The 27129-nt window shown below is 38.9% G+C and overlaps 1 protein-coding gene across 3 annotated transcripts in view; it reads right to left on the reverse strand.

Annotated features, from left to right (window-relative positions):
* Positions 1–27129, reverse strand: part of LOC117430533 (X-linked interleukin-1 receptor accessory protein-like 2) — a 147067-nt gene that overhangs the window by 34111 nt on the left and 85827 nt on the right. For all 3 annotated transcript variants that reach the window (XM_034902807.2, XM_059001398.1, XM_059001397.1), the window contains 3 exons: positions 24917–25190; positions 16879–17065; positions 16272–16425 (listed from right to left, as the gene is read on the reverse strand). In XM_034902807.2, the coding sequence (XP_034758698.2) occupies positions 16272–16425; positions 16879–17065; positions 24917–25190 (615 nt within the window). The remainder of the gene's footprint in view (positions 1–16271; positions 16426–16878; positions 17066–24916; positions 25191–27129) is intronic.

The following is a 27129-nucleotide window of genomic DNA, read 5'->3' on the forward strand; positions in this document are numbered from 1 at the left end:
CTTTGTAGTTGTGGATTGATCGTTAAAGACAGTTCTTTCTGTTGAATTTTCATGTGGGGGAAGGAACTAAGAAACTGCATTATCATTGCTTCTCATTGCTGTGTGGAGCACATGCACTGTTATATAGTACATATAAGTAATGATGTGTTTTTGTTGAATTAATGATTCTTAACATATTTTTGTAACACTTTCAGGATTCGACTATATTGCAATGCAGTGTTGTGCTAAATATTTAGCACATTGATGTTTTATAAATGGAATCATCTCATCAAGGTATTTTCTATGTGCATTGCTGCTATTACACATAAGCGGTAAATGCTATTCTCTTACTTGTCTAATATGAGTTATGCAATGATTACACTGCTGCTAGTTGAACACATGTTGGAAGCATTGCTTTAAGAGCATGGCACACAGGTGTCAGCGCATAGCTGTTTATACTTACGCAACATCGCATGCATTTTACAACAGCAGTAAGGAAAATGATTGTTTATTTCAAAGAAAGAATGAAAGAACACAAGAATGAAAGAAAGAAAGAAAGAAAGAAAGAAAGAAAGAAAGAAAGAAAGAAAGAAAGCCACTTCTGGATATACAGTAGATTGGAATACACAGTGGAAATCGCACCTGGCTTGATCACAGTAAAGGAGATGAAAGCCAGCTATTAGACTCACAAAGCAAACAGCACAGCACGCTTCCTCTTCTTGAAGGGGCATGACAGAGGAACATGGAATAACTTCATCTGCAATTGCATCAGCAAGCAGTGCATACTGTGCACCACGTATATTATCATCTGAAGAGCGGGAAGGAGAAGTGAAGAAACCTGAAGCCTCTCTGTCCTTACTGTCGTGAAAGTGTTTTGTGATGATAATGGAAAAACACTTTTCTTTCAATCTGACAGGTACCCCGACTGGGGTGGAAATTCAGGAAAGTTTAGTACAAAATAACATCATCATCATCATTATCATCATCATCACATCACAAACGGCATCATATTCCAGAAAATGCAGTAGCTTTAAAATTATTATGACTTTTCTTTATTGTTTTCAGAGATTGTGTTCCATGAGCCTTTCAGTACAGTACAGCACACAGGTGAGCAATAAAGACCTACCGATTCTGACACTGTAGTACTTATGCAGGTCTAGACACACATGCAATGGCCATACTATATATATTATATCTTCTTCTTCTTCTTCTTCTTCTTCTTCTTCTTCTTCTTCTTCTTCTTCTTCATATTCATAATTTCACATGTCTGAATTGGTGGCCTCAGCATTTCTACAGAAAACGCAAATGGAATTGCCAGAATTCACAGAAAATTACCTTTTTAATTAACTGCTGAGCAGGATTGTAAAAAACTAATAATAATAATAATAATAATAATAATAATAATAATAATAATAATAATAATAATAATAATAATAATAAATGATTACTGCATTTGTTTCTGTATATAAATCTTCTTTTTGTGAAAGATCCCCATGGCCTGTGGTCTGTATGTATGTGTAAAATGATGCCCGTCTTCTCCTAGATCCCCCAGGAGGGATATGCATCATAAAGATCTAGACTCCAAGACATGGACCAGCAACCAACTGCTTGCTTTCCAATTTGATTAATTACCGTCATAGGCTCATGACTCTCAGCATCCCATCATGCACTCCGGAGCCTGTAATAGATACAGGACTGAAGCAGAACAGAGTTCACTGTGGTGATTTCCCTGGACTGTGGCCATGCCTCTTGCTGACCATAATGTGGGGCAGGCAGTGAAATGGTTAAGAGATGCTGAACACATGCAGTAAAGTGAGTCGCTCACTCAATCTGGCTTGCTGATGTAATAATAGATGACACACTCAATCTGGCTTGCTGATGTAATAATAGATGACACACACGTTTTGTAGTTGTTTTTTCCTTGCATTGTAATTATGCACGTATTCCTTGGCACATGCCTTATTAATATTTATATTACTGGTATTTATGGTCTTTATTGATGTAGAACTGCCAGAGTGCTTTGGATTGCAGCTTTGGTGTTAATAATTAATTTGGACTACTTTTTGAGTATGAGCAAATGATTTATAACCCATTCATAATGCATTAGTCTGATATTTTTTATTTGTCTGCGGTTGACTGTTTGTTCTTGTATTATATCTAACGATGTTATTGTAAATGCTTAGAACTGCTCATTACTGACAAAACGATACATTGGGACATTTCCCATTCATATTCCTGATGACAGACAGCAGCCAATGATGCATTGTGGGCTAATATAAGTACAATGAATGCTGTGCTTACTTATTGTTAACATGTAACAGATGGCTTATTCTAGAGTTTATTAATCATTTACAATACATGTACGGTGTCAGTTTATCCAGAGTCAGATACTCCAGGTACATCCACGTTTCCAGCAGCATCTCCACACAATAATAATAACACCGTTAGGAATGTTCCTAGAGCATTTTGTATTGGACCAATTAACAACCTGCCATGCACATGGTTTGTGTAATAGGGTGTGCAGAACATTACATCTGTAGTTGACTTTCCCTATGGAGAAATATTTGCTTTCCAGTCCACCTACACAAATATCAATCTATCTGTTTAACAATAGATCCTCATCGTGGCCATACTGCACGTCACTTAGGCTGACCAGTGGCAGCCAAACACTGTGGTCAGCCCTCTGCTGCTCAGTTCCAGGCTCTGCCAGCAGGTGGTACTGTAGGGAATTGTAAAAATAGCACCATCCTAACTCGTGTGAATTCAAGTGCCTTGAATACACATCTTAAAACTAAAAGAACTTAGAAAGACATGTGAATATGATGCGACTTAGATTGAAAATTTAGACATCAGTGCAAGTGCATGTCATTACAATGTATCACTCTTGCAGGCAGAGTACATGGCCTAAATGGAAGACTTAGAACCATTCTCTGATGACAGCAGCAGTGAGAATGGTATATTATTATAGCCATGCATCTACACCAGGTCTACCCACCCTTCACTGGAGATGTGCATGTTATTCAGGGGATTTTAGAGACAACCTAGATTGTGGAATGATACATAGAACTGCATGCATTTCTGCATGACCCATTGGGAATGAAAATATATGAATATATTCCTATTTAAATTGCATGTGAACAAGACCCTGTTAACTCTTACTGCGATAAGGCCTTTTAAAATACATGCACAAAAGACCTGAATTGCAAACTAACCCTCATCACCAGCTAGCATGTTTTAAACTTGTGCTGCATTAACAGAAGCAAAAGGGTTAAAGAAAGCGTACTGTGGCTGGAGAAAATAGCAATTTATCTCTAGCAGATAATATTCAATTTACTGATCCCATATTCTTTTTTTTTCATTGAACATGCGTCAGACTTGCTGAATGTGCAGAATTACATTGTTATAGAGCTGTCAACAGGGGGGTGTACATAATCCCAGCCCCGCGCTCTTCTCATCCTGTCACAGCACAGACAGGCTCTGCAAAGACACACAGCATTACTCTCTGCTAGCTGTGTACGCAGGTACAGGTAATGTACTGCACTGTACATTATACACAAAGAATCACTTAGCTACACAGATTGCAGGCTTCCACCACTGGAGCATATCACCAGACACCATGGAAAGGGAGGGGGGGATGAAAACTATAAAATAGACAGAAATAAAGCTAAACCTTTTGTCCCTGTTGAAGACTGTTAGAAACATAGAATAATGTGGTGCTACAATTCAAATGCAACTTGAATGTAAAGCATTTTAAACAAGATAATCGGATATTGATAGTGCTATAAATAACACAGGATATACATAGCCATGCAATAACATGGTAATGACATGGTAATAACTGTGTAACTGCCCATGCTCTCACATGGTAATGACTGTGTAACTGCTCATGCTCTCACATGGTAACTGGTCACATTGAATAAATAACAATGACATCGATGAATAAAAGCATGCATCCATGACACTTTTTTGCAGCCCTCTTTTGTTGTGAATAAACATTTTAACGTCCTTTGTCTTCGACAGGTGCACATTTCAAGCTGCTTTTTTCATTTATGCTGGTTGTAATTCACATTTGCATCTTCAGTGCTTTCGTGAGAGAGGATTCTCTCCCCTTATTATACAGAATTTCATTTTTTTGTCAATCATCCTGATTCTAACACCTCATAGATAAGCAAAGAATTGTAATTTGATATTAAAAAGTGTTGAAAAGCAATGGCCAAGTGTAACAGAGAGTGAACGAATCCGAATCAACAATCTCCATCTCGACCTGTGAGGGCACTGTACAACAGGAACTGTGTGCCTTGTACTGAATGGTTGGGCAGTTCATTCCAGGGGCAGCCGGAAGCCAGCCATTCAGGAAGGGGGTGGCGTCACGGTACCAGGGGTCATCGCCCTAGTACGGTGAGCGAAGTGTCAGTCATGAATTGGAGGAGACGTGATTGAACTAGCTATCGGAGGGGGCGGGGCTTAGGGTACTTTAGGGGGACGTGACGCCGTAATCGGCTCCTTTGTTGTGGTTAATGGGACGAAACTAGGACTGTGGGAACGTGAGTGGAGTGTCTAATTCTATTGATGAATTGTCTAATATGAAGCTAATACGAAGCTGGGAGCTGCAGCACGAAGCCCTGACCTGTAAATACACACCACCACTGCTGAGAGCACCGGACCTGCACAAAGAGCACACGCAGTAGGGAGACGGGTTTGTGTGTCTGTGTTGAGTGTTTGTGTTTGTTTTATTATTTCAGGACTGCAACCCCTTTTGTTATATGCTGGCACTACCCATTGTTGGGTAAAATTGTGTTTTTTCCTTGGATCTCAAACCAAGGAAAAACACAATTAAAGTACAGTTTGAACTGTAACTTTGTGTCTGTTGCTGTTGGAGCCCCTGCATCACCTGTACACCTGAGCACTGAAACCACTTGTTCACACCAAGTTATAAACCCACTGCTACTGTATTTGTAACAATATTTATAGAGAATTATATATAAAGTACGTATATATAGATATATTATTATTGAGCTTTAAAAATTGCCAGATAACAAGTTGATAAAGAAAACGGATGATTTCTGTCATTTTATACAGCGCTTTTATTACATAGCTGTAATTAAGTAATAATTATAATAATTATACGAATTAAGTGATGAAAAGTAATAAATTACTGTATTGCAATACAATACAGTCAATTACCCAGAATATGCCTTCCGAAACATACAGTTATAGAACCCCATGAAGAGCCTTTCACATGCCGCACAGCCCCAGGAGAGAGGGATGGAACACCACGTGCTCACCAGAGTTCCAGAGCTGGAATGGAGCCAACATGCTGTACCCTCAGAGACTGTTTTAAAAGTGATCAAAATGTATTAGCTGCATAAATTAATGATGATTGTAGCAGTGAGAAGGGTACTGCAGATAGCAAAGGGCATGGGAATTAATTTAAAAGCCTTGGGGAGGATACCTTTAAGCACCGGGTAAAAAATTATGGTACAGTAATAGAAATGTAATAGAAATGAACTGACTGACAACAGTCTCATCACTGGCAGTGTCTGGCTGCTTCATATACAGTACTGTACTGTCATGTTTAATGAGTGGCCGATACTCGGGGATTGTATATAAAGTAAGTAATTGCTTGTGAAGTGTGTTTAATTGACTGCAGTCATTCTCTGTGAGATACCCATCAAAGGGCCTCATCTGTGCCAATTTTCATTATCGTTTTGGGACCTGGTTAACCAGGACCTGGACTGAGACCATACAAACTCCACAGGCTCCCGAACAGCAAACAGATGGTGATGCAATGTGTTGTTTCAGTTTCAACGCAGTGAAAGACAGAGATCCTGATTGGGGGGAATAACTGTGGATACAGAGACCGTTAGCTACACCAGGGGTTCTCACACTTTCATGGTTTTGTTTTGGGTGTTTTTTTTTTCTTTAAATGGGAAAGGGGTGAAGTCCACGTGAATTGAGTAACCATTTCCAGTGTATCCATTTTTGTATCGAGTGTTTTATCGGTTAAAATAGAAAATCAGAAGCCATAATCTGGAGGTTATGTCAGTATTTTTTGTGATCACACGACCCCCTACAATAGCCCTGTGACCCCCTTTTATGTCGAGACCCCCAGTTTGAGAAATGCTGAACTACACCACTACAAATTGAAGCATCACAGTCAAGGGTAGCATGTCAACATGTCTTGCGCCAATGCATCTTTCCTCATACTAAAGATTTCAGGGGGAAAAACTGATCAGTACTAGATCACTTGCATTATGAGCTCCAAGGGTTAATATACTGAAGATGCTGTTTATTTTAATCTGTGTGGTGTAAAACATTCAAAAGCCTTACGGCTATATGGAAGAAAAGTTAAACGTTGATAGCTGGTTGCTGGCCAGTTGCTGGTACTATAAGAAATGCAGTATATTTCCAGAGGGGAGTAGAAGGGATCATTTCTGTCAATTCAAAATGCAACATCTGGAAATCCGAGATAAGAGTTCAAACTGAAGATTCCATAGCTTTTGAGGATGAGCTTTTCATATGTAGGTGTAATGCGGGAGATGGGAAATGTAGGGGCAGCTAACAAAATAGAGTTCTATTTCTCAGTAATAACAACTCCCTTGTAGCAAGGCATGTTTTACAGAGTATTGGTGCAGAAACAGTAAAGTACAGTGACTGAGTGTGGAAACCAGTCCATAAGCTGACCTGACAGACACAGGGAGAAGGCGCTCAAGACTTTGCTGTGAAAAGTAGTCCACAAGCTGGCCTGACAGACAGGGAGAAGATGCTAAAGATGTTGCTAGTATAAACTAGCAGTGCATTTAGATTTTGGTAAGTACCAAATGATTCTGGGGATGGCCACCAACTAATTCATTAAATGCCAGTATTAGGGAATGAAAAATTCTCACTTGCCAGCTAATGGAATATGCCATGAACTGAACAAATGTGTCAGTTCTCAATTTTCCACTTGCGATAGGTTTCTATTCTACTCATTCGGCATGCTGTTTTCAGGAAATGCTGGGAGTCTTTTTTTCCCCCAGCACTTTTAATGACGGATGTATGTTTACAATAAAAGTTAGATGTTGGGACTCCAGTAATACAAGAAATACTCACAAAGCTTTGACAGAATGGCTACTAAAAACTGCAAAGAGAGCAAGACTCGACACAGATACCTGTGGCACTATGCATTTTAACAACACAGATGCCCCCTATTAGACTCTGCTGTGACTTTCTAGAGGATCATATTCATAGAAGATCACTTCACAGGGGGTTTTAAATGAGGAAACTGGAATCAAAGCCTGCTGTACAGTATGTTCCCCTAAAGGGAGTGTGTCAGCCAGGGTATCAGTGTTATCTATATGCATAAGGTATTGCTTTTCAACAGCTGTCACTTCTCATGTGGTGTGCTTTGTAGCTCAAGCTCAGACTATATGAGGGACTATTATTATACACCTTGCTGGCCTCACAACTAACATATTAAAATACAGTGAGGTTTGCATTTAACCAAACAGCTCAAATGTTTCAGTGTTTTGCTTTATCATGTATTTCAATTCCAATTTAAAAGCCATATATAAATATATGTATAGATAATTAGATTCTGTGATCTTGCAAAAGCTGCAGTCATTTGTTTTACAGCAAATACTGGAAGAACTGGAAGCTTTTTTTTATAATGCTTCCCACAGTTCATTATTTTTTCATGGATTCACACTCTATACCTGGTCCAATGGTACAAATGGATTTTTGAGACAATAGGCTTGTTGAGAAAGTGATGGATGTCAGCGTTATTAATTATCAAGCTCATTACTGAGTGAGAATAAATCACTTTTATCTAGAGACCATCACGCTTGATACAATACGGCACAGCGGGCTTCCTCTCCTCCTGATTTCATTAAAAGCCTCCTGTCTCCTCCTGACTGCATTAAGAATTCCTGTCGGTGCATTTAATTGTTGATTTCAACAAAGGGATTTGCCAATAACTCAATGTGGGCGCATTCGTTAGAAAGTAACATTATTATCTTGAGTAATCCGGGGCTAAGAAATCATTTCTAGCATGGCTCTTTTATTCTAAAAGCAATTGTATATAAAAAATACTGCTTCAATAATACGCTCCTTTATTAGGTCCCTGGTGAACTGATTGAGTTTCCTCTTACATCCGGCATCTTGCTTCTATTAGGACTCTGGCTTGCATGTCTTCATCTGCCCAGCCTGAGTATAGGAAGGCACTTTTCCTTGGACTCCAGTCTTCTGGGTAATAACACAGCGAGCACAGGACCTCATCATTCTCAGAAGCAGACACATCCGTGTTGTAAACTTTGTTTCAAAGGATTCCATGTCACTGGCACCCACGGGACATAGGACTCCAATTAAAATACAGAAGGCAGATACACGATGTCACTCACGGTCTCACAATTATATCATCATGGTGCACAGCTTGCCTCTTTAGAAAGGGAAACTTGAATGCCAGCCACCATCCCCACAGGCCACTGTGTTGACCTGCTGAGATGTTTCCTTAGCTAGTTATAAATGGCAAAGTGATGTAAAATCTCCAACGGGATTTCAATTTGCAATGTCTCAGCTGGAAAGTGTAAGGCAGCTCTTTTTAATTACATTTTGTTTCTGTCTTCTGCAGGACCTTTTCATTGCTGTTAGTGACAGCCTCCTAGTTAATCCATGGCCTCACCTCTGTACCTCGCCACGGTAACGCAGGCCCATTTATCTGTGTTCTTAGCCTCCTTTTCATGAGCAGAATAGTAATGAAGGCCTGTCGATATTCTCTAACCCCACACAGCAATGTCCTCAAACTGCAGTTCAGAAGGAGAATTCTGAGGACTTAATTCATAATAACGACCCCTTAATGCACTAAACTTAATAATGCTTCGTAAGATTAATAAATACACCACGTGCTAAACCATAAGCGACTTGCATGAGAACTGAGACACAGCACTTGCAAGCTCAACAGAGGCATGGAAAAAAAAGAGAAGGAACAACGGCACAAACTGCTGGATATTTAACCTTTCTTTAGCTATCGTAACTCAGCAGTCTAAGACCAGTATCTTAATATCTTTAGTTTGCCAGACTAATAATTTGCATGCTGCTGGTCTGTTCTTTATTGACACACAATAATCTCTGACATTCTTTGTCGTGACCGTGCTGTCTGTGATGCATAACGCTGTATTGTTGTACCTCTTGACATTCCTGGCTTATCGTAGTTACGCTGGATTTGTGTGGATCCGACTCATGCCTCGTGTTATTATTTTAATTTGCAAAGATCGTTAATGTCCCGAATCTCTCCAGGTGAATCTATTAGTAAAACAAACAGTTGATTTCCAGTTCATTTTTTTAAATGTAATTTTCGTGATTCATCTTTTAAAATGGTCAACCTTTATTCACCAGACATTAACACAGCTATGAATACACTATGTACTTTTAACAACATCTACAAGTGTGAAGTATTAAGTTGTGCCAGACTGGAAGTGGAGCAGGAAGCTTCACAGACGTGGTCTGATGTGTAGCTTGTACTTATGTGCAGTTTTTCCTATTCTTTTTTTGTTTCTAAATTGATATATTTTAAGAACTGCTGACACATGGCATAGGGGATCTCTGTAGCTCTCCGAAGGCTAGTTTGTTGGGGAAAGGTTAAGAACCATGCTGTAAATCACACTGTCACTGAGCATCACTCTGTATCAATCTGTGTTCAACTATTTTACCATTTAGAGAATTGCTGAAATGTTGCAGCAATGACATTGGGGTTGACAGCGTTGGATAACAGAACCATTTTTTTCTCTTTTCTCTGCAAGGTTCAGTAATAACCACTTGCCAGATCAATATTTGTGGATCTGAAGTTAGGAACAAGCGACACTGCTGTTTAGAGAAACTCCACACTGCACTGCAAGCCAGTGTTTTCACAAGGTCCCGTTTCTCAGTGATAACAGAGCTTGGGCAGCACTTTGGGGCTTCCTTAATAGAATGAATAAAACCAGTATTTACTATAGTTAGTCTCCCGATTGTAGACACGTGCGTTAGATGCTCTCCCTAAACATTTACTCAGTGTACAGTGCTCCATCATTATGTGACAGAAAAATGACAAAAAACAAAGCATTAGTGAAGGGTCTTTATACAGTAAAGGACAGTGCATTTATAATTTACTGCCAACATGTGAGATGAATTCCATGGAATATTGAAATGCTTGGAACAATTCCATACATAATTGATTTATCCTAGCTGTATTGGTCACACGAGGTTCTAAGGTTCTATATAAAACAGTGACTTGTTAAGTTGGTCTTAGTTTCCAGTTGTATTACCCTGTATTGTTGTTATTATATTGTTGTAACTCCTTTGGGTAGCAGTTTACATGAAGTGTCTCTGAGTATCCTGTCATTATAGCGGCACTTTCATCTTTTCAATTCACACATGGTTGTTATTTTCCACGTAGCAGCTATGTACCATTACAGTTCAATCCCAGTATGGGAAGAGATATTACTGTGAAGCATCGTTCAGAACAGATCCTGAATGGAAAGCGCTCTGCTTCTTTTTTCATGTAGGTGTTGATTAATAAACGCTTTCATGGGACAAGGGCCTGCCAGGGCATTACAGGGACATCACAAGCTGAAACTCCAGAACCCAAAACGGGTCCTGTCCTTCGACAAGGAAACCAAAGTTCACCTTTTATTCTTCTTTACCCTACCACTGCAATATTTGAAATCGGCATAATCTATGAAGTAAAAAAAAAAAAATCAATATGGGCTGTAAAATGACTCAAGTTTATAGTTTTAGTAAATCTAATCAGCACACGTAACTGTAAATAAATTGCCACTTCGCACTTAGGTTGTTAGTAAACATTATTAAGAATCGATAAGTAATTACATTTAAGTGTATTTGAATAATTCCTTTTCATTTAAGTATATGAAGATTTAAAAAAAAAACAACAGCAGCAGCAAAAGCTATTAAAAGTTATTATCACTGGAATGGTTTTATAATTTGCTCGTGTTAAATTAAATAGTTGTAACTTGCTAATGGCTTTGTAACAGAAGCTGACTTATTAAAATGAGTTTGCAAATGTATTTTAAAATGAAAAACTATTGGCAATGACTAATAACAGATTAACTGTGCAACAGCCACATTTTAATACAGTGATTAAAAATTGCAACGTAATTCGAAACAAACTAAATACATACATACATAAATAAAGACAATACAAATGTTAAACATTTCCTCTTATTTTTTAAGATATAATGGGAACACAGTAAAGTGGAGTTTCCTGCAATGATTGATCAGCTCACGTATTGGCAGTAAAATAGGCTAATGGCTTGCAGTGGAGGATATTATGTTCCCATTCTATCTACAAGACAGCCTGGAAGCTGAGAGCCTGAGCTCACCATCGCAACAACAGCAGGGCCCCCTCTCGCTGCAACGCTGCATCTATTATGTTGACAAATGAGCTGTATACCACAGATTGTTACTGGATTCTTCCTTGCAAAAGCAGAGCTGCCCCCCTCCCCCCTGTTCCTTTAGCAGAGACAAATAGCACAGAATGCCTCCAGCACGGCTCCACCACTGCCTGGGTTAAGTGTAAATAACATTAGACTTTAAACCAGCCTAAAAGGCATCCCCCACCTCCTCCGCCATTATAACATGAGAATGATTTGATATTGTTGTGTCCAGCCTGGGCTTGGCAATTGCTTTTGTTTGAGCTGTCCAGGTGTCTGACAGAGCAGTTTCGTTATTCCTCCTGTAGCGTTTATATCCACTGGCTGTGTACTGTATCTGTACATCACTCAGAATGGGGAAATCCTGTAAATGCACAATCTTCTACATAGATCTGCAATCACTGCAGGAGTCTAACCAGTGCATAACATTTTACTTTAATTTGCTCCAAAGACAGGGGAACATTATGCTGCTCATGTTTTCTTTCATGTCTTTGTCCCAATACCAGTGTCCTGTTTCAAACCGCAGCCAAGGTAAGCAAAACAGACCTTTCCAGAGTTACAAGTCCATTACTGGCATTTCGATGATCCCTTTTCTGCTAGAGATGGCTGGAAATGACAGCTCATTGATCAAGCAATAGTCATCAGAGCACGACATCTAATATTAACTAATGAACCACCAATCAATCATTGTTCATGTGCCTTTTAAACCAGTAATCTATACCTTTAAATGATTGGTGACCTCTGCAGTGTCACTCTGTTGTAAGGTGGGAGGTGCCCTGCTTGTCTGCGTTGTTTGAATTATAATGCACAGATAGCTCTGCAGCTTTCATTTTAACAAGCCCAAAGCAATCTGATTTAGAATGGCAAATATTTCCATAATTCTCTAACCGTCTAGTTCAGGTATCCGTTATATGTAATCTATAAACACGTTATTTATAGTGACAGTTATATATTAGAAGAGCAATCTGCTGCAATATCCTTCATTTTTACAGTATGTAATAGTTGTGTATAATATTTTGTAAGAACGTTATTATATATGTATGTATGTGTTATAACGGGATTCATGTATTCAAGCAGTTGTAACAGAACTTCTTATTTTGCCCTTGGTGCAATCAGCCCTTTTGTTTGCCATGTTGCAGTGCTGTAAGGTGGGAGTCGTTAGCCAGGCTGTGCTGCCACTCAATGAAGGTAATGCAATCACTTGAGTGGATGGGCAGGCTCATGGGACAGACATGCGGGAGATATTTCCTCCCTTTCAGTCACTCAGAACAAGGATGTCTTTATATAGCGCAGCAAACTGAAGCACTCCAGCATCTGTGTGTTTCTTTTTTTACTGTTCTAAATTCAGTTAGTCCTTTAAGCTTTAAGAGTTTTAAGAGAGATGGGGGGCTCTCAGCTCTTTAGGAATGTCTGTACCTTGCAGGAAAGTGTACAGCCTGTAGGTATATAAAGTATTCTACAGGCAATTTATTTCCATAATGTTCTGAGGGTACAAAACCATGTTAAATTCACAAAAAGAACTGGATCAGCTTAATCACATTTAGTTGATGTGGCTCACTTGTGGTTTCCATGTGATTCACATGTACTATAAACACTTTGCCCTGGTGCAAAATGTGCCATGGATTTTTTCTGATTGCATATATATTTTTTTTGATTGCATATATTTTTTTTTTCTGATTGCATATATATATATATATATATATATATATATATATATATGTGTGTGTGTGTGTGTGTGTGTGTGTGTGTGTGTGTTATGGTAAAAGACCAAATTTGGTCAATCTTAAGTTTTTACCGGTAAATGTCAACATTTACCAAATAAGGTGTTAATGTCCGAAATGATGAAGAAATAGATTGCTTTTGAGATTTACCAGTTAATCTTATGATTTACTGAAGCGTATTGGTAAATGCAGGTATATCATCGAAGAATGTATTTATTCCTGCATATAAATGGTCAATTAACAAAGTAATCATTAATGTCGAACAATATATGTATTTCTGCATACGCATTTTCCATTAAGAAAATAATCACAAATTAGCTTACAGTAATGACAACTGAGCAGTTTAAACTAGTTCAACATGGTGTAATTCGTAGAAATATATTTGTTGATACACTTCAGCTATATCCCTGGGGGGGAATATGTTTATAGAATTTAATGCAATTTACTTGACCAATGAGTAAGTGCATCTTCCCCTCACTGGACGGATAAGCTCCTTCGTGATTCTAATTTTCCAAGTCAGTGGGTGAATCAGATTGGATGCACCTTTTACCACTGACTGCCCTGATCAAGAAGGTCATGTAGCTATGCAAAGACGCTGGAGGCTTCTGTGTCTAAGGTTGCTCTCTACTGCAGCTGACCTGCATTTATAAATCCCAGTATTACATCCCTAGACACTTCACGAGCCACCTGACATCAAGTTCTTTGCATTTAAATTGCAGTGCAAGGAATCGTACTTTGATCAGGCCCTGCACTGTTGTGATTGTGATTGGGGTAAAACAGTTATGAAAAGCACATGTACTATTATAGTGTTAAACAGAACCCTACAAATGAGTATATAATAAAACGAGTTTGAAAAATGAGACCATGTTAGTAGGGTTAATCATCCAGGTTCCGGGTTTGTGCACATCTCAATGTACATTTGACTGTGAATGAATCTGTGTTTACCTAGTGCTGTCAAATTTAATAGGAACCTACTGACGCCTCTGTGGATGTTATTGTGTAATAGTAATATGCTGCTGTATGCGCAATACATATAGATCACTTGGACCATTACGATGGACTGCTAAGCAGCTTTTTTCAATACTTCAAGAGTCAGCTCCTAATGCCTCCCCTACTCTGCTTAACAAGCACTGATAATGGCATTAGCTTAACATGCGTCTACTTGACTTAGATTATTCTGTACTTTAACCCACTTAAGATGCTTACTGCAGATGCAGTGATAAGTTGTGAAAAAGCTTGCAGCTTTTCTCAAACACATTCAGATTTCTACACTAAAGGAAGGCATGGCCAGGTGAGGTGCAGTTCAGGTTCAAAAGGGAAGAAGCATTACTGTTGAACAATATTGATAAGCAGTAGTGTCGGGCTCTGACAACACAAACTGAATAATATTTCAAGCGTCTAAGCTGCTACTGTTCTTGTGTTTTTATAACGTATCCCTCTTAACAGACTACAGATGCAATAATTACATAGGGCGTAAGTCTGGGTCCTCTATGTATCTGAGATAATTAAAGACTAACTCAGTCTCCTGCTTGCTTTGCAGACTACTGCCTCTGCTTCACATTTCGTTCTGCCCTGTGTGTAACTAAATGAAAAAAAAACTCCAGAGTGTCTGTAGAAGCCTTGAACTACATTCTAAGTCTTAAATGGTAAAAGTTCCAAGACTTATAATACTTATTTGATTTATTTCTGGAAGGAATCCTTCACACTTCAACATAGCGATTTTGTTGCCCAGCAAACTACAAAGATATACAGCAGTGGGTCAATGCCAGGGAGCACGTAGTGTTTATTGTATTTAACCTGTGCATCTACCAAATCACTGGCATCATCTGAACATATTTTGTAATGTATCTCGATGCATTAAAACTAAACCTGTAGGTCATACAACACATACGCAAGGGCAGAACTGGAGACACTGGGACTGGAAAATGAATTGAGTTGACAATGGGCCCATGCTTCTGTCAGTATTAATGCTGTTGACAGCAGCCGATGAGGATATAAACAGTAGCTGGGGTTCTCCACCATCTCCTCCCTCAGAACAGCTCAAACAAGTCTGCTACATTTCACTAAGAAGCATCCTCTGCTTCACATACACTATCTACCCACGAACATGTTGGAATCTTTCATTCAAAGCTGCTGTTGAGATGCTCAAGTGTTTTTCTTAAGCTTATTGGGCTCCGGCCCAAGCAAGGCGTTACACAGCGTTTAGTGTCAAGCTCACACAGCACAGTACAGCAGGTGGCAGCTATAGACACCTGGGATCAGAACAATATGAAAATGATACTTTAGTGACTTTAGTAGCACTGGGTCATTGAATCCAGAGCCGTCCAACTGCATGGGAATGAATGCAGTGGTAATGTAGGGCATATGAAGATGAACAGGATGCAGCCCTTGCTTTGGCATGTCATATATCGTTCTCTACACCTGAGTGTCTTCTATTTATTTCTTGATCCAAACCGTTTTATCATTAAAAGAAAGAATAATATATATCGTCATGCATGCAGCCACGCGCAGCGTCGAGACTTCTGAGCCTTCGCTACATCACAGATAGAAAAAAAGCATTTCAAATTCAGTAGAACATCATCCAGCATCTATTAGAATCAAAGGTTCAAAGGAAACAACTCAGATAACAAAGGATAACAAAATATTGGTTTGCTTATCCTCCCACCATCAAGGCCAAGATAATCTTTTTTATTTATTTATTCTTTTTGTAGCACACTGTCACTGAATCATATTGTTTATTGTCCTATCCACGAGTTTTAATACAGCACAAAAGGCCCTAGCAAGTGCCCACGTGTTTCATTTTGTAATTAAGCATGCTGTCGCATTGTAACTACACAACCATGCGTGTTATTACGGCGCTGTTACTGTTTATTTGCATTGTAATTTGTGATGTAAAGTGTAACCCGCTTGTTTATTTGCTATTTTTTTTTTTTTCACTGAAGAAACTACACACTCGCACACACTCGATTATTAACACAGACATTCACACAACAGCCACCCTGAGCCAGTGAGATTGCAAATTTAACAGAAGCTTTTCTATTTGACGTAATGATTTTGTTATTGTACTAGGTCTAGGGCTGGTTCAAATGCATAGTACTCAGCCCAGCTCAAATGTAACCACAGCAATACTGTGACCCCCCCCCCATGGTAAAAGAGCCCCTCCTACCTGTAACCTGCAGCTCTGTGGTTCTTCGCACAACCTTGCTGCCATACTTCAGCTCACACGTGTAATTCCCACCATCCATTTCTTCAACCTCCGGTATTAACACGCTCGTAGTGTTCACGATTACCAAACTCCTCCACGTTTTTGGAATGCATTCCTAGGACAATGTGAACATGTTAGGCCTGTTAGCTGACATCGGCTTTGCTACTGCACTGATTAAAACAGTACCCCTACAGCATGTTTAGCACTGACCAGGCATACTTACTGTGCAATGTGGGGGACTACTAATGTCCTGCTACAGCCTCTCATACTTCTGTGCAAGCAGCTGAGTGCAAAGTGAATGCAGAACTGATATTTACATTTGAGGTTCTAGCAAGAACACAGGTACCACACATTGAAAATGTCAAGTTTCATTACAACCTGTATACAGTATATTCCAGTTACCTTGAGGCGTTGAGTCATTGGACTGTATTCTGAATATCTTGAAAGGTGCTGCTTTGACTACTTATTTGACTGACTGAATAGTATTATTCAGAACTTAGAATCAGAACTTTGAATCACATTTCGACAGCTTTTGGAATGCAGAGTTCCTCACAGCTGCTGCTATTACCTTGTACCACGTTATAAGTGGCTGCTTGTATGGAACGATGTAGTCCTCTAAATCAGGGCAGAGGATCTCTTTCCTCTTTGTGATCTCAGACTTTTCCAGGTATCTGATTTTACTGTTGTAGCAGAGCCCCGAGTCATTCTCCTCCACTGTCAAGGACATGGACACCTTCATACAGTACGTCGAGTTTCTGCAGGGACAGAAAGGGGCTTTGCATTTCTAATTTCACCTCCACAAGCTGGCATTACACACAAAGCAAATATTGATTTTTCTTTTTTTTCCCCACAGGATTTTCATCGCAAAATCAACACAGTGCTTGGGTATGGGGGGATAAAAAGGATATCAGTCCCGCTGCAAACAAAGGGTGAAATTGGATTTGTGGAATTAGTTTAAATTATGAATGCTTTAATTAACAGAAACATTGTAACCCCAGTACTGCACCACATTATTAGAGATGGATGAGCAAATCATTTCATACATGGCCTCATAGACCCAGGGACCTGCATGCATGCATATATGGACTTGGACCAGTGTGTGTAATTACTGTGCTGTGCAAGAATTCAATGGGATGGTTTAGGTGACAAGTGCTTTATTTAAAATGTCACATGCTGGCATTACAAATCGCAGCATTATTATATATTACCGGTGCACTTCCCTTGTTTGTTTGTATTTATTTAAAGTGTTCATTGCTTTTGTAGCTTGCCTGCTCTTACTGTATCACTGACCTTAATGAATGCATTTGCAGTATTTCTTTTTGCATGGATACAAACAGAATAAACCTTAATTCACTTCTGTATCCTTGCAGTTACAGGAAAGTCCCGTGACGTCACCTCTTGCGTTACTACAAAAAATATGTAACAACTAAATATGCACAAACTGATTTTTTGTATTATTTGAATGCTTTGTGGTTTGAGTTGACAATAAATGGAATAGTTCACTGGTAGGCCCATAGTGTAAGAGACTATTTCCAAATACTATACTGTTCGGATTATTTAAAAATTACAAACTACCTAATGATTATCTTTAAATTGTGTTTTTGTATGCTGATGTTATCCTATACAATGTTGTGCTGATGTCACAGCAGTATTGTACAACGTTGCACATTATTAAATTTGACAATAATGCAAACATTAGACAATGGCTTCATATGGCTGATTAATGTTAGTGGTTGAAAAAAAACTTTATTTCGCTAGGTTACAGGACAATTAAGAAATGTCTGAACAGACAGGCTCTTACTTTCCAGCTGGATTTGTTCACTGTCCAAACAAACTACAAAAAACAAACACAATGATGGACAGAACCATGTTTGATTAATTGCAATTTCTTTGTGAGGCCCAGGGGAAGAGCCAGCTTATTTATAAATGGCATGGAATGACCCCCCCCCCCCCCCCCATGTCACCCAGAACGACAGGCTTCATAAGAAAGCGATTGAGAAGAAATCAAATGATTTAATCACAAAATATGAGCTTCATTTCTTACCCTGTCAAAGGCTCTTGAAACTGTCATTATTGGAAAATGGAGATTTGTCATGTCAGCTTGTGGATTCCAAGCCAATTACAGTGCAAGACAAAGTGACAGTAAATGAACTTGTAATAATGCCAAGCCTCTGTGGAGCTACCAGTCAACGGCAAGATAGATTCAAATTGTAATTTAAGAAAGAGGCTGCTGTGGCAAGAACTTAAAAGCTACATTACATTTTATAACTACACACAGAGTACTAAATCTAAATACACACGCTCCGCTTCAGAAGGGGTTTAATTTGAATGCTCTAAAAATTGACAGAGCCCTTGGCTCATCGTACTGTAATTGTGTGTTTTATAAATCCATATCGTTTCACATGCAATTTATGTTTTCTTTTAAAAAACGAAAAAAAATAATAACACTAAAACAGTTTCTGCCAGTGTTCATTCCCCCCCCCCCCTTTTATGACACAATTATTGCCAGTGGAGAATTTTTCTACACAGCATAATAAGATCAAAGAGTCTAATTCCAGTGTAATTATCTCTATCCATTCCACTGGTTTATCCCTCTCTGGACTGGGGCTGATTGGGGCTATTGTCTCACATGAAGAGGTAACAGTGAATGGGAAAAAACGGGGGAGCGCAGATACAGGTACTGCTCATTAACATCTGATTTCATTGTTATCTATTGAGCTGAGCTACAGGCCATTGGCGTTTATTACACGTGACATCATCATTACTGTGGTAGATATTCTGTGCAAAGCTTTGTGTGAGAGGAGGCCTTGCAGATTCATACTGTACTGTTGTTACTCGGCGCTGAACAGATAAATGCCAAAGGGTAAGGGTTTATTTAGTGTTCTAGTGCAATATATTTTTATAACGCATAATAACAACTATGGTCTATGCGTTATGCCTAAAATAACCATGCACATGTTTTTAGTTTAAGATGTCAGATTGTCTGCAGCCTCATTGCAGTTTTAGTATTCAAGATTAGAAAGCCCTACTGGTGTAGTTTAAAAAAAAAAAAATGTAAAGTATAAATTAAACCTGCCAATCCCATTCGCTGGTGTGAAATAAATATCAAAAGAGAAATGGAAATGGTTTAGCTGGCAGTAACTCTTTGCGATAACAAAAGGCTGTTATGACAACTGCTCCTGCTGCATGCAACCCTGCACGCTGGAGAGCACATGCAGCTCTCATTACAACTGCCCACCCACAGACTCTTCCTGAAACAATACATGCCCACCACCTAGAGAGCTTCACTGCCCACTCCACACAGATGGGGTTGTGAAGAGTGCCTCCCCTTGTATTATTATTATTATTATTATTATTATTATTATTATTATTATTATTATTATTATTATTATTATTATTATTAATTTCTTAGCAGACACCCTTATCCAGGGTGACTTACAATTGTTACAATTATATCACATTCTTTTTTACATACAATTATACGGTTGTTTTTTTACTGGAGCAATCTAGGTAAAGTACCTTGCTCAAGGGTAGCAGCAGTATCCCCCACCTGGGATTGAACCCACGACCCTCTGGTCAGGACTCCAGAGCCCTAACCACTGTTGTGTATCACGCTTTGAAAACCAACACATTTTCCATCATTACTCCAGTCTAGTTTCTTTTTCTTTTTTTTTTTTAAAGGAAAAAAATCCATGTTAATGTTATAAAATGAGAAACAAACAAAAACACATACTAAAGGCAGAGTTATATTTAGTAGCGTCACAGTGTAAGTTATTTTACTGTATTTTTGTCTGTGTTTCGAAAACATCTTGAAATATTAAGGTAGTGGAAATGCATGGCTGTGTTCCTTGCAGCCAGGCAGCAGTGAGTTTTCTTCAAACAGCAAACACACACATCACAGACTGGCTGAGGCCTGTGTGGAAACAGCCTACCTTGTTTAATGACTGGAAAACAAAAACAGTGTCTGGAAAGAGGCGGACTGTGAATCAGTAGCCCGGAGACGTTCAGTTAATGGTGCATACAGTCCATCACCGCAGAAAGATTCTGTTTTGGCCATTAGAGACAGTCCAATTGAAATTAACATGAAATAAATTGCAATCATTATTAGTTTTTTTAGTTTCCATTTTGCGGCTTCTCTTTGACTCCAGCGTTAGTTATTTATAACGGTGAGGAAATAAGCTGGCTTAATCATCTTAGAAATGAGGAAGTTGCTAAAGCATTTGGTTTGAGGATCCAGTCGGTAACATTTATTAGTAACTCTTTATATTAAGTGTCTTTAATTACTGTTTATTTACATAGTATTTACTTAAATATGTAAGTACGCAATGCTATCAGAAAAGGGTTAGGGTTATATAGTGCAAAAAAAATTACACATTAAGTACTTTAGCAATCCGTGTGTTTGTGTTTTTGTACTGTAATTCCACTGTGTTTGTTACTGTATTTCCACAGTGTTTGTTACTGTAATTCTACTGTGTTTGTTACTGTAATTCCACTGTGTTTGTTACTGTAATTCCACTGTTTGTTACTGTAATTCTACTGTGTTTGTTACTGTAATTCCACTGTGTTTGTTACTGTAATTCTACTGTGTTTGTTACTGTATTTCCACTGTGTTTGTTACTGTATTTCCGCTGTGGTTGTTACTGTAATTCCTGCTGTAACTGTGTTCCATTCCCATTCTGTATTTCTCACTGCTTGTTTTGTTTACCTGCGTTTTTTCTTGATGTATTATTTTTGTCCTACCGATAGTTGATTTTTCTTTTTAGAAAAAACTAACAGGAGAGCAGCGCTGGTTCTTGCATCTCATTTCTCGTTTCCTGTCGCAAGGGGATCGTATGGAAGCTCTTGGTAATGACCACAGTTTCACTTGAGTTGCGACGGGATAACGGATATTGCTGTGGTTATATAGTAAATGTGTAATCAATTCACAAGCATTGCACCAGTTATTGCTGTGGTATAGGGTTACCATATGACTCCATGTGCACGAGGACAGTTCAGGCTCACAATGCATTCTCAGGTACCTTTCACAGCAGGACTACACTTACCAGAATGCACTGGGGTGTGAATTGAAAAGCCTGAACTGTCCCAAACTGTCCTAGTGTACATGGAGTCATATGGTAACCCTACTACGGTATTCCAGGTAAAGTCTGAAAAATGTGCAGCTCTTTTTTCTTAATGTGCTACAATTAGCATTCATCTGTAAGCTGATCCAATGCTATTTAGTTGTGATTTTCATAAATTGTTATATATACTTTTTCCATTCTCACAGCACATATACAGTTATGTTAATAGGTGGCTCAAAAATCAACCCAGGGGAAACCCCAGCAGTTTTATATGGAGTTAAAGGACAGTGCTATTTAGACAATTAAAATAGACCTGGTGTGTCTATGATATTTTATTACATGACATGCTTATTTATCTGTGTGTTTAGTAGTTGTTTTAATGAAGCTACTCTAATGATTAGGATATATATATATACACAGAGAGAGTTTATAATCTACTGTGTTCAAATGCATTTCAGGGACAGAAAGCCCAGTGCTGGAGCCCTAACCTGTTTAATATTTAAAAACAGTGGCTATCCAGCACAGATTGCGATCCTGCCACGCTTGGGCCTTTCTCCCCCGTTCCTCTTTGATGAGGTCCTGGGCAGGGAGATTAATAGAAAGGTTAAACACTTGGACTGTTTGGAAGGCAGTGGCCCTGACTCTGCTCTGTTTGTGGAGAGCTGAATTATCTTATAAGCGGAAAAAAGACAGGTGGTGCAGATTATGTGGGAAAAATCTACTAAGGGATTGAAAGGGAAAATCAGACGAAAGTGCTGTGTTGTTTCAAATTTATCAAGAAAAGAAAGGCTATAAATGTATTTGGTGTGTTTGCAAAGGCCGTGCAATCAAACAGCCAATCTCCCTATTCACTCTCCTATACTGCTGCATTTAAAATGGACTTAATAGGAACACAGATCAGTGTTGAGGGATTTCAATGCTGTTGAACTGCACTATATATATACTATGGGATGATTCTTGGTGGAGTTTCATGATTGCCGTTTCTTGTTCATACAATCCTATTAAAACGCAATGGTTATTATAAATCTAGGCAAATACTGCAGACTTTGTTTAGAATGTTTTACAAAGGTTCCCATTTCAAAATGATTTTATAAGGCAGTAAAACATTGCAGAATTTTTGCCTCTGCATTGTGGAGTATCATGCTTTTCATAACCACTGTAACTAGCATGCCTGTTGAAAAGTCAATTTGTGCTAGAATTGCATATTGATAGTATACTTGCTATTCATCTCTAAGAAGAAAAAAAAATGTTTAATTTGTGTCTTTCATGCATTGCAGGATGTTTGTGACAGGAACAGTCTACATTACCTCCTGCAGGTCACTATGCCTTCAGTAAAAAAAATGTGGTTCCTTTGTTCAAAAAGTGTTCTGTCATTTCAGACACAGCGGTCGCTGTAAATGTTATTTTATAGCAATTGTCCTGAACAAGCATGTCTTATTGTCACCTAAACACGTTGCGCTTGGACTCACTGCTCTAGAATTTGAAAAGCAATCATTTTTTTTCTTTCTTTCTAGTAGACATTAAAGAGTAAGCAGCGGGGTCTCGAAAGCTATAGCGTGACACGTCCTACAACTGTTTAAATAATGCACCTGTCATCGTTCTTTCCATTATTAACATCCTGAAAACTTTTTACACTTCTAAAGTCTGTTTCAGAGCTCTTTTCAAAATGTCTGCTCTAGTGCAGTGACAGTTAGGATTATTGTCCACATTGTCAAACAGGTAACACAGCAATAACGATCCATGATGTGGCACAGAACAGAAAAGCCAGAACATTTATTGTTATGCTTCTTTTTTATCGCTCTTCCTGCAGTGATTTAGAGGACAGATCTCAAACCCCAGTGCACTAGAGCAGCCATATAAAAAAGATCATTGAAACAGACTTTAAAGTTATACGTGTAAAAAGTTGTCAGGGTGTTAACAATGAAAAGAAAAACTACAGGTATGTTATTTAAACAGTTGTAGCAGCGCGTGGGGATGTATTTTTCTGAACCTGTTACTTACTCTTTAAGGCTTTAAAAATGTTAAGCACATGTTGGTGAAATTATTCCTTTATATTTTATGTGTTATTTAAGGAATCTCAGCCATTTTAATTGTGTTAATTACATAGTGTGAATCCAGGATTGGAATCTGATTTTCATACTTTCTCAATGTCTTGAAGACAAACATTTTGACAACATTCAATTTAGTTATAAGTACACGTAATAAATAACATAAGAAAATGTGCAGTGTAGCTAGAGAAATGTAGCTGTACTTCTTTAATAAACTAAACCGATAGCATAGTGCGTTCTATGGGTATTTGAGGACCCTCTCAAATGTCCACATACAATTCTAATGGTATATTCTGGTTTTATAATCTGATCATATTACTGGGATTAGATTTGATTGATGGATGGCCAGACAGACAGTTATGCAGATGCAGTTGATGTGATTGATAGACAGACAGGTAATTGAAATGCTGCACTGTCACTGGATCAGGCTCCTGAAGCTGCAGAGGCTGGGAGTGATTTCTATCTGACAGCCATCTAGGCTTGGAATGAAATGTGTTGTGGCTTTCACAGGCCAGGTCCGAGCGCATCAAGAAGTCTACACTGCCAAACCAACAGTAAAACCGAAATTGATTTGCTCCTAGTTAGACAGTATCTCTAGATGAGTTTGGAGATAGAGAGAGTGTGAAGCTAATTCAGGAGGTGGTAATCCATGCAGTGCAGGGTAATATTCACTGGTTAACTTAGCATGGAGCCCTCCCTTACCATTAACACAATGTACAGTACAGTGCAATCCATCTCCATTACCATTAACACAATGTACAGTACAGTGCAATCCAGCTCCATTACCATTAACACAATGTACAGTACAGTGCAATCCAGCTCCATTACCATTAACACAATGTACAGTACAGTGCAATCCAGCTCCATTACCATTAACACAATGTACAGTACAGTGCAATCCAGCTCCATTACCATTAACACAATGTACAGTACAGTGCAATCCAGCTCCATTACCATTAACACAATGTACAGTACAGTGCAATCCAGCTCCATTACCATTAACACAATGTACAGTACAGTGCAATCCAGCTCCATTACCATTAACACAATGTACAGTACAGTGCAATCCAGTAGCATGGTGGCCAACTGACATCTTCAAATGGCAACTGGGCAACTACACTGTAGAAAGTAGCCAACATAGCAGCTCCAGTAGTCCTGTACAAAGTAACCCTGTGATCAATTGTATTATTAGAAAGAGCACAGCAACACACAGCCAGTAAAGGTAATAAAGGTATCATTTTGTAAATCTGAGACAAGCACAACACATTTTAGTTTTGTCTCCATTTCTGAGGGTTAAAATGTTATTATTAATGCGTTCTTTTAACCATCTGGGGGCATGATGCTTTTTAGAGATTTTGTTTGCATAGTACCTGTATCTACAATAGCAATACCATAATAATCTTTAAGCAATAGCTAAGAGTTATTATTAATGGTATCCACAGGCATTCTAGAATCTAAAAAGAAAAAAAAATGTGTGTAAATGAAAACAGCGGCTCACCTCAAAACACAGGTATAAAACCCATTATCCACTAGCTCTGCTGAACGAAACCAGATTGAGTCGTCCTCTTTGCTCAGTCTATGTCCTGAAAATATGATGGGCTCTTCTGAGTCGCCCTTGTTTTTATACCATATGAGCCTGAGCTTGGTGCTTTGGGCCATGGTGTAGTTGGTTCTGATGTAGCTGTAGAACAGCGCGCATTTGACCCGCACGGGCTCCCCCGCCAGCACTCTGTACTCCTTCAAATCCACCGACCAGTCTATACAGCCGTCCACTGCAAAACACAAGCAACACAAGCATGTTAACCTCCTGCAGGAATTTACCCAAGTGAGGTGTTTAAGAGAGCATGCTGAAGGTGGCTGGGTCCCTGTGTCAGGGATGGGTGACAGCCTGAGCTCTTGTGTGGCGGGGGGTACACCACTGCTCTTTTACATGAATACATCTGTGATGAGCTTTAGAAAAGAGTGGCAGCGCTGGAAACCAAAGACTTCTAGTTACCCACAGAGCAGGCACACCCTTATAAAAGTTTACCACGCTATTTGTGCACACATTATTTGTGCAGTTTTACCTGGTTTCCCTATGTTTATGAATATGCCTCACCATACCTCTGTATTGTTTACAATGCTTACCTATGCATGGTCTATACAATGCCCTCAAGGGTTGAGTGGGTTGTGGTTGGCAGGAGCATTTCATCACTTCACCAAATGATCCATGCATAAATCCTTGAAGGTACGGTACTAATACTGGTGGTACTTGATAACAGATGCCCTACCTGGTGTGGAAGCTCATTTGAAACCTCACTCCCACTCTGTTCATACATACACATCATGTAGATCACATGTCGTGTCTGTCACGTCAAGCTGCTGTGCATTAACACAATTAGGATTTGGTTCCATTCCCAAGGTGTGATGAGTGTCAGGTAGTGTATCACAAGCACTGGTTTTTAGCAGGTATACGTCCAGCTGTGTGTTGCTAGCGTGAGTTAAGTCCTTCCCTGGAGATTTCAGTCTCACGATGGCAAACCGTCATTATAATAAACATTCTGATAACCGTAAGATCAGCTGTGCCCTCTGGGTATTTCACTTCTGATTTTGTATTCCCCTTTACATTGTGAAATGAACAGAACTGCTCTGAGTAAGCGAAATGCAAATTCCAGTAATCTGCTTCAATCTGTAAACAGACCTGTTTGTAGAATAAACTGTAATTATTTTTTTTTTTTTAAAGAAACCCGTCGGCCTGAAGAAATCTGAGTGCATGTCAGCATGAACCGTAATATATGAGCAATTACAGAAGTGTGTGTATCTAGACCCAAAGTCATTTTTCTTTCTGCTTGCTGTCACATAAATAATTTTTATATTCAAAATCTGCCTGCAATAATTTACATAAGGAACTGTCACCAACAGCAATTTATAGTATGGGATTGCTATATATGCTTATCCACATAAATTGATACCCAAGTCTTAATTTAAATCTTGACTAAACCAAAGAGGAATTGATGGCACAAAGTGTTATTAATGAAAAAAAGAAGCTCAGGACACAACAGGGAAGGGAGCAAGTGTTACAGATTCTAGAGCAGAATTTATTCTCTGTATCAAGTTAACCTAAAACATCAAAGGCCACATACTGTACATTATGTACTGCAGGATGTATCTCTGCAGTGTGTCACTGCATGTGGGTCTACACTAATACACCTGTGTTTCATTTCATGTGACACAGCCCACAGGTATGGTTATTGACAGATACGTGTTACTCCTGTCCCAGGTAGCGCAGATGGCAGATGTCTTATTCCAGTCAAATTAACTAACAGATCCTTTCTCTTATTGCAGGGCAGATTTACAATAATGGCATGTGTAAGAGTCCCTAATGTGTATCTGGAGAGAAAAAATACTCGAATTTTCTCCATACAAAATATATGCATCCTGCCTCTTATTTTTTTAATTCAACACCATGCTTTACTCGTAACTCGACACTTATTACTGGTACTGAAGGGATCAAAACTATTTAAAAGACTCGTAGATAACTCGACACTGTCGTTTCCCGTGACTGACCTCTAACTGGAAACAGATCGTTCATTCATGCATTCACAACTACCAAGTGCAGCTGCTTACAGTGTCAGTTCAAAACGAGTGAGAAGCAAAAAATGAGTTCTCGATCAATTGGCTTTAAAGCTCAGGTTATTCCGGATACAAGCCTGTCAGCAGAACTTTCAAAGC

The sequence above is a fragment of the Acipenser ruthenus genome, chromosome 26 (genome assembly GCF_902713425.1).
Source record: "Acipenser ruthenus chromosome 26, fAciRut3.2 maternal haplotype, whole genome shotgun sequence".
Lineage (NCBI taxonomy): Eukaryota > Metazoa > Chordata > Actinopteri > Acipenseriformes > Acipenseridae > Acipenser > Acipenser ruthenus.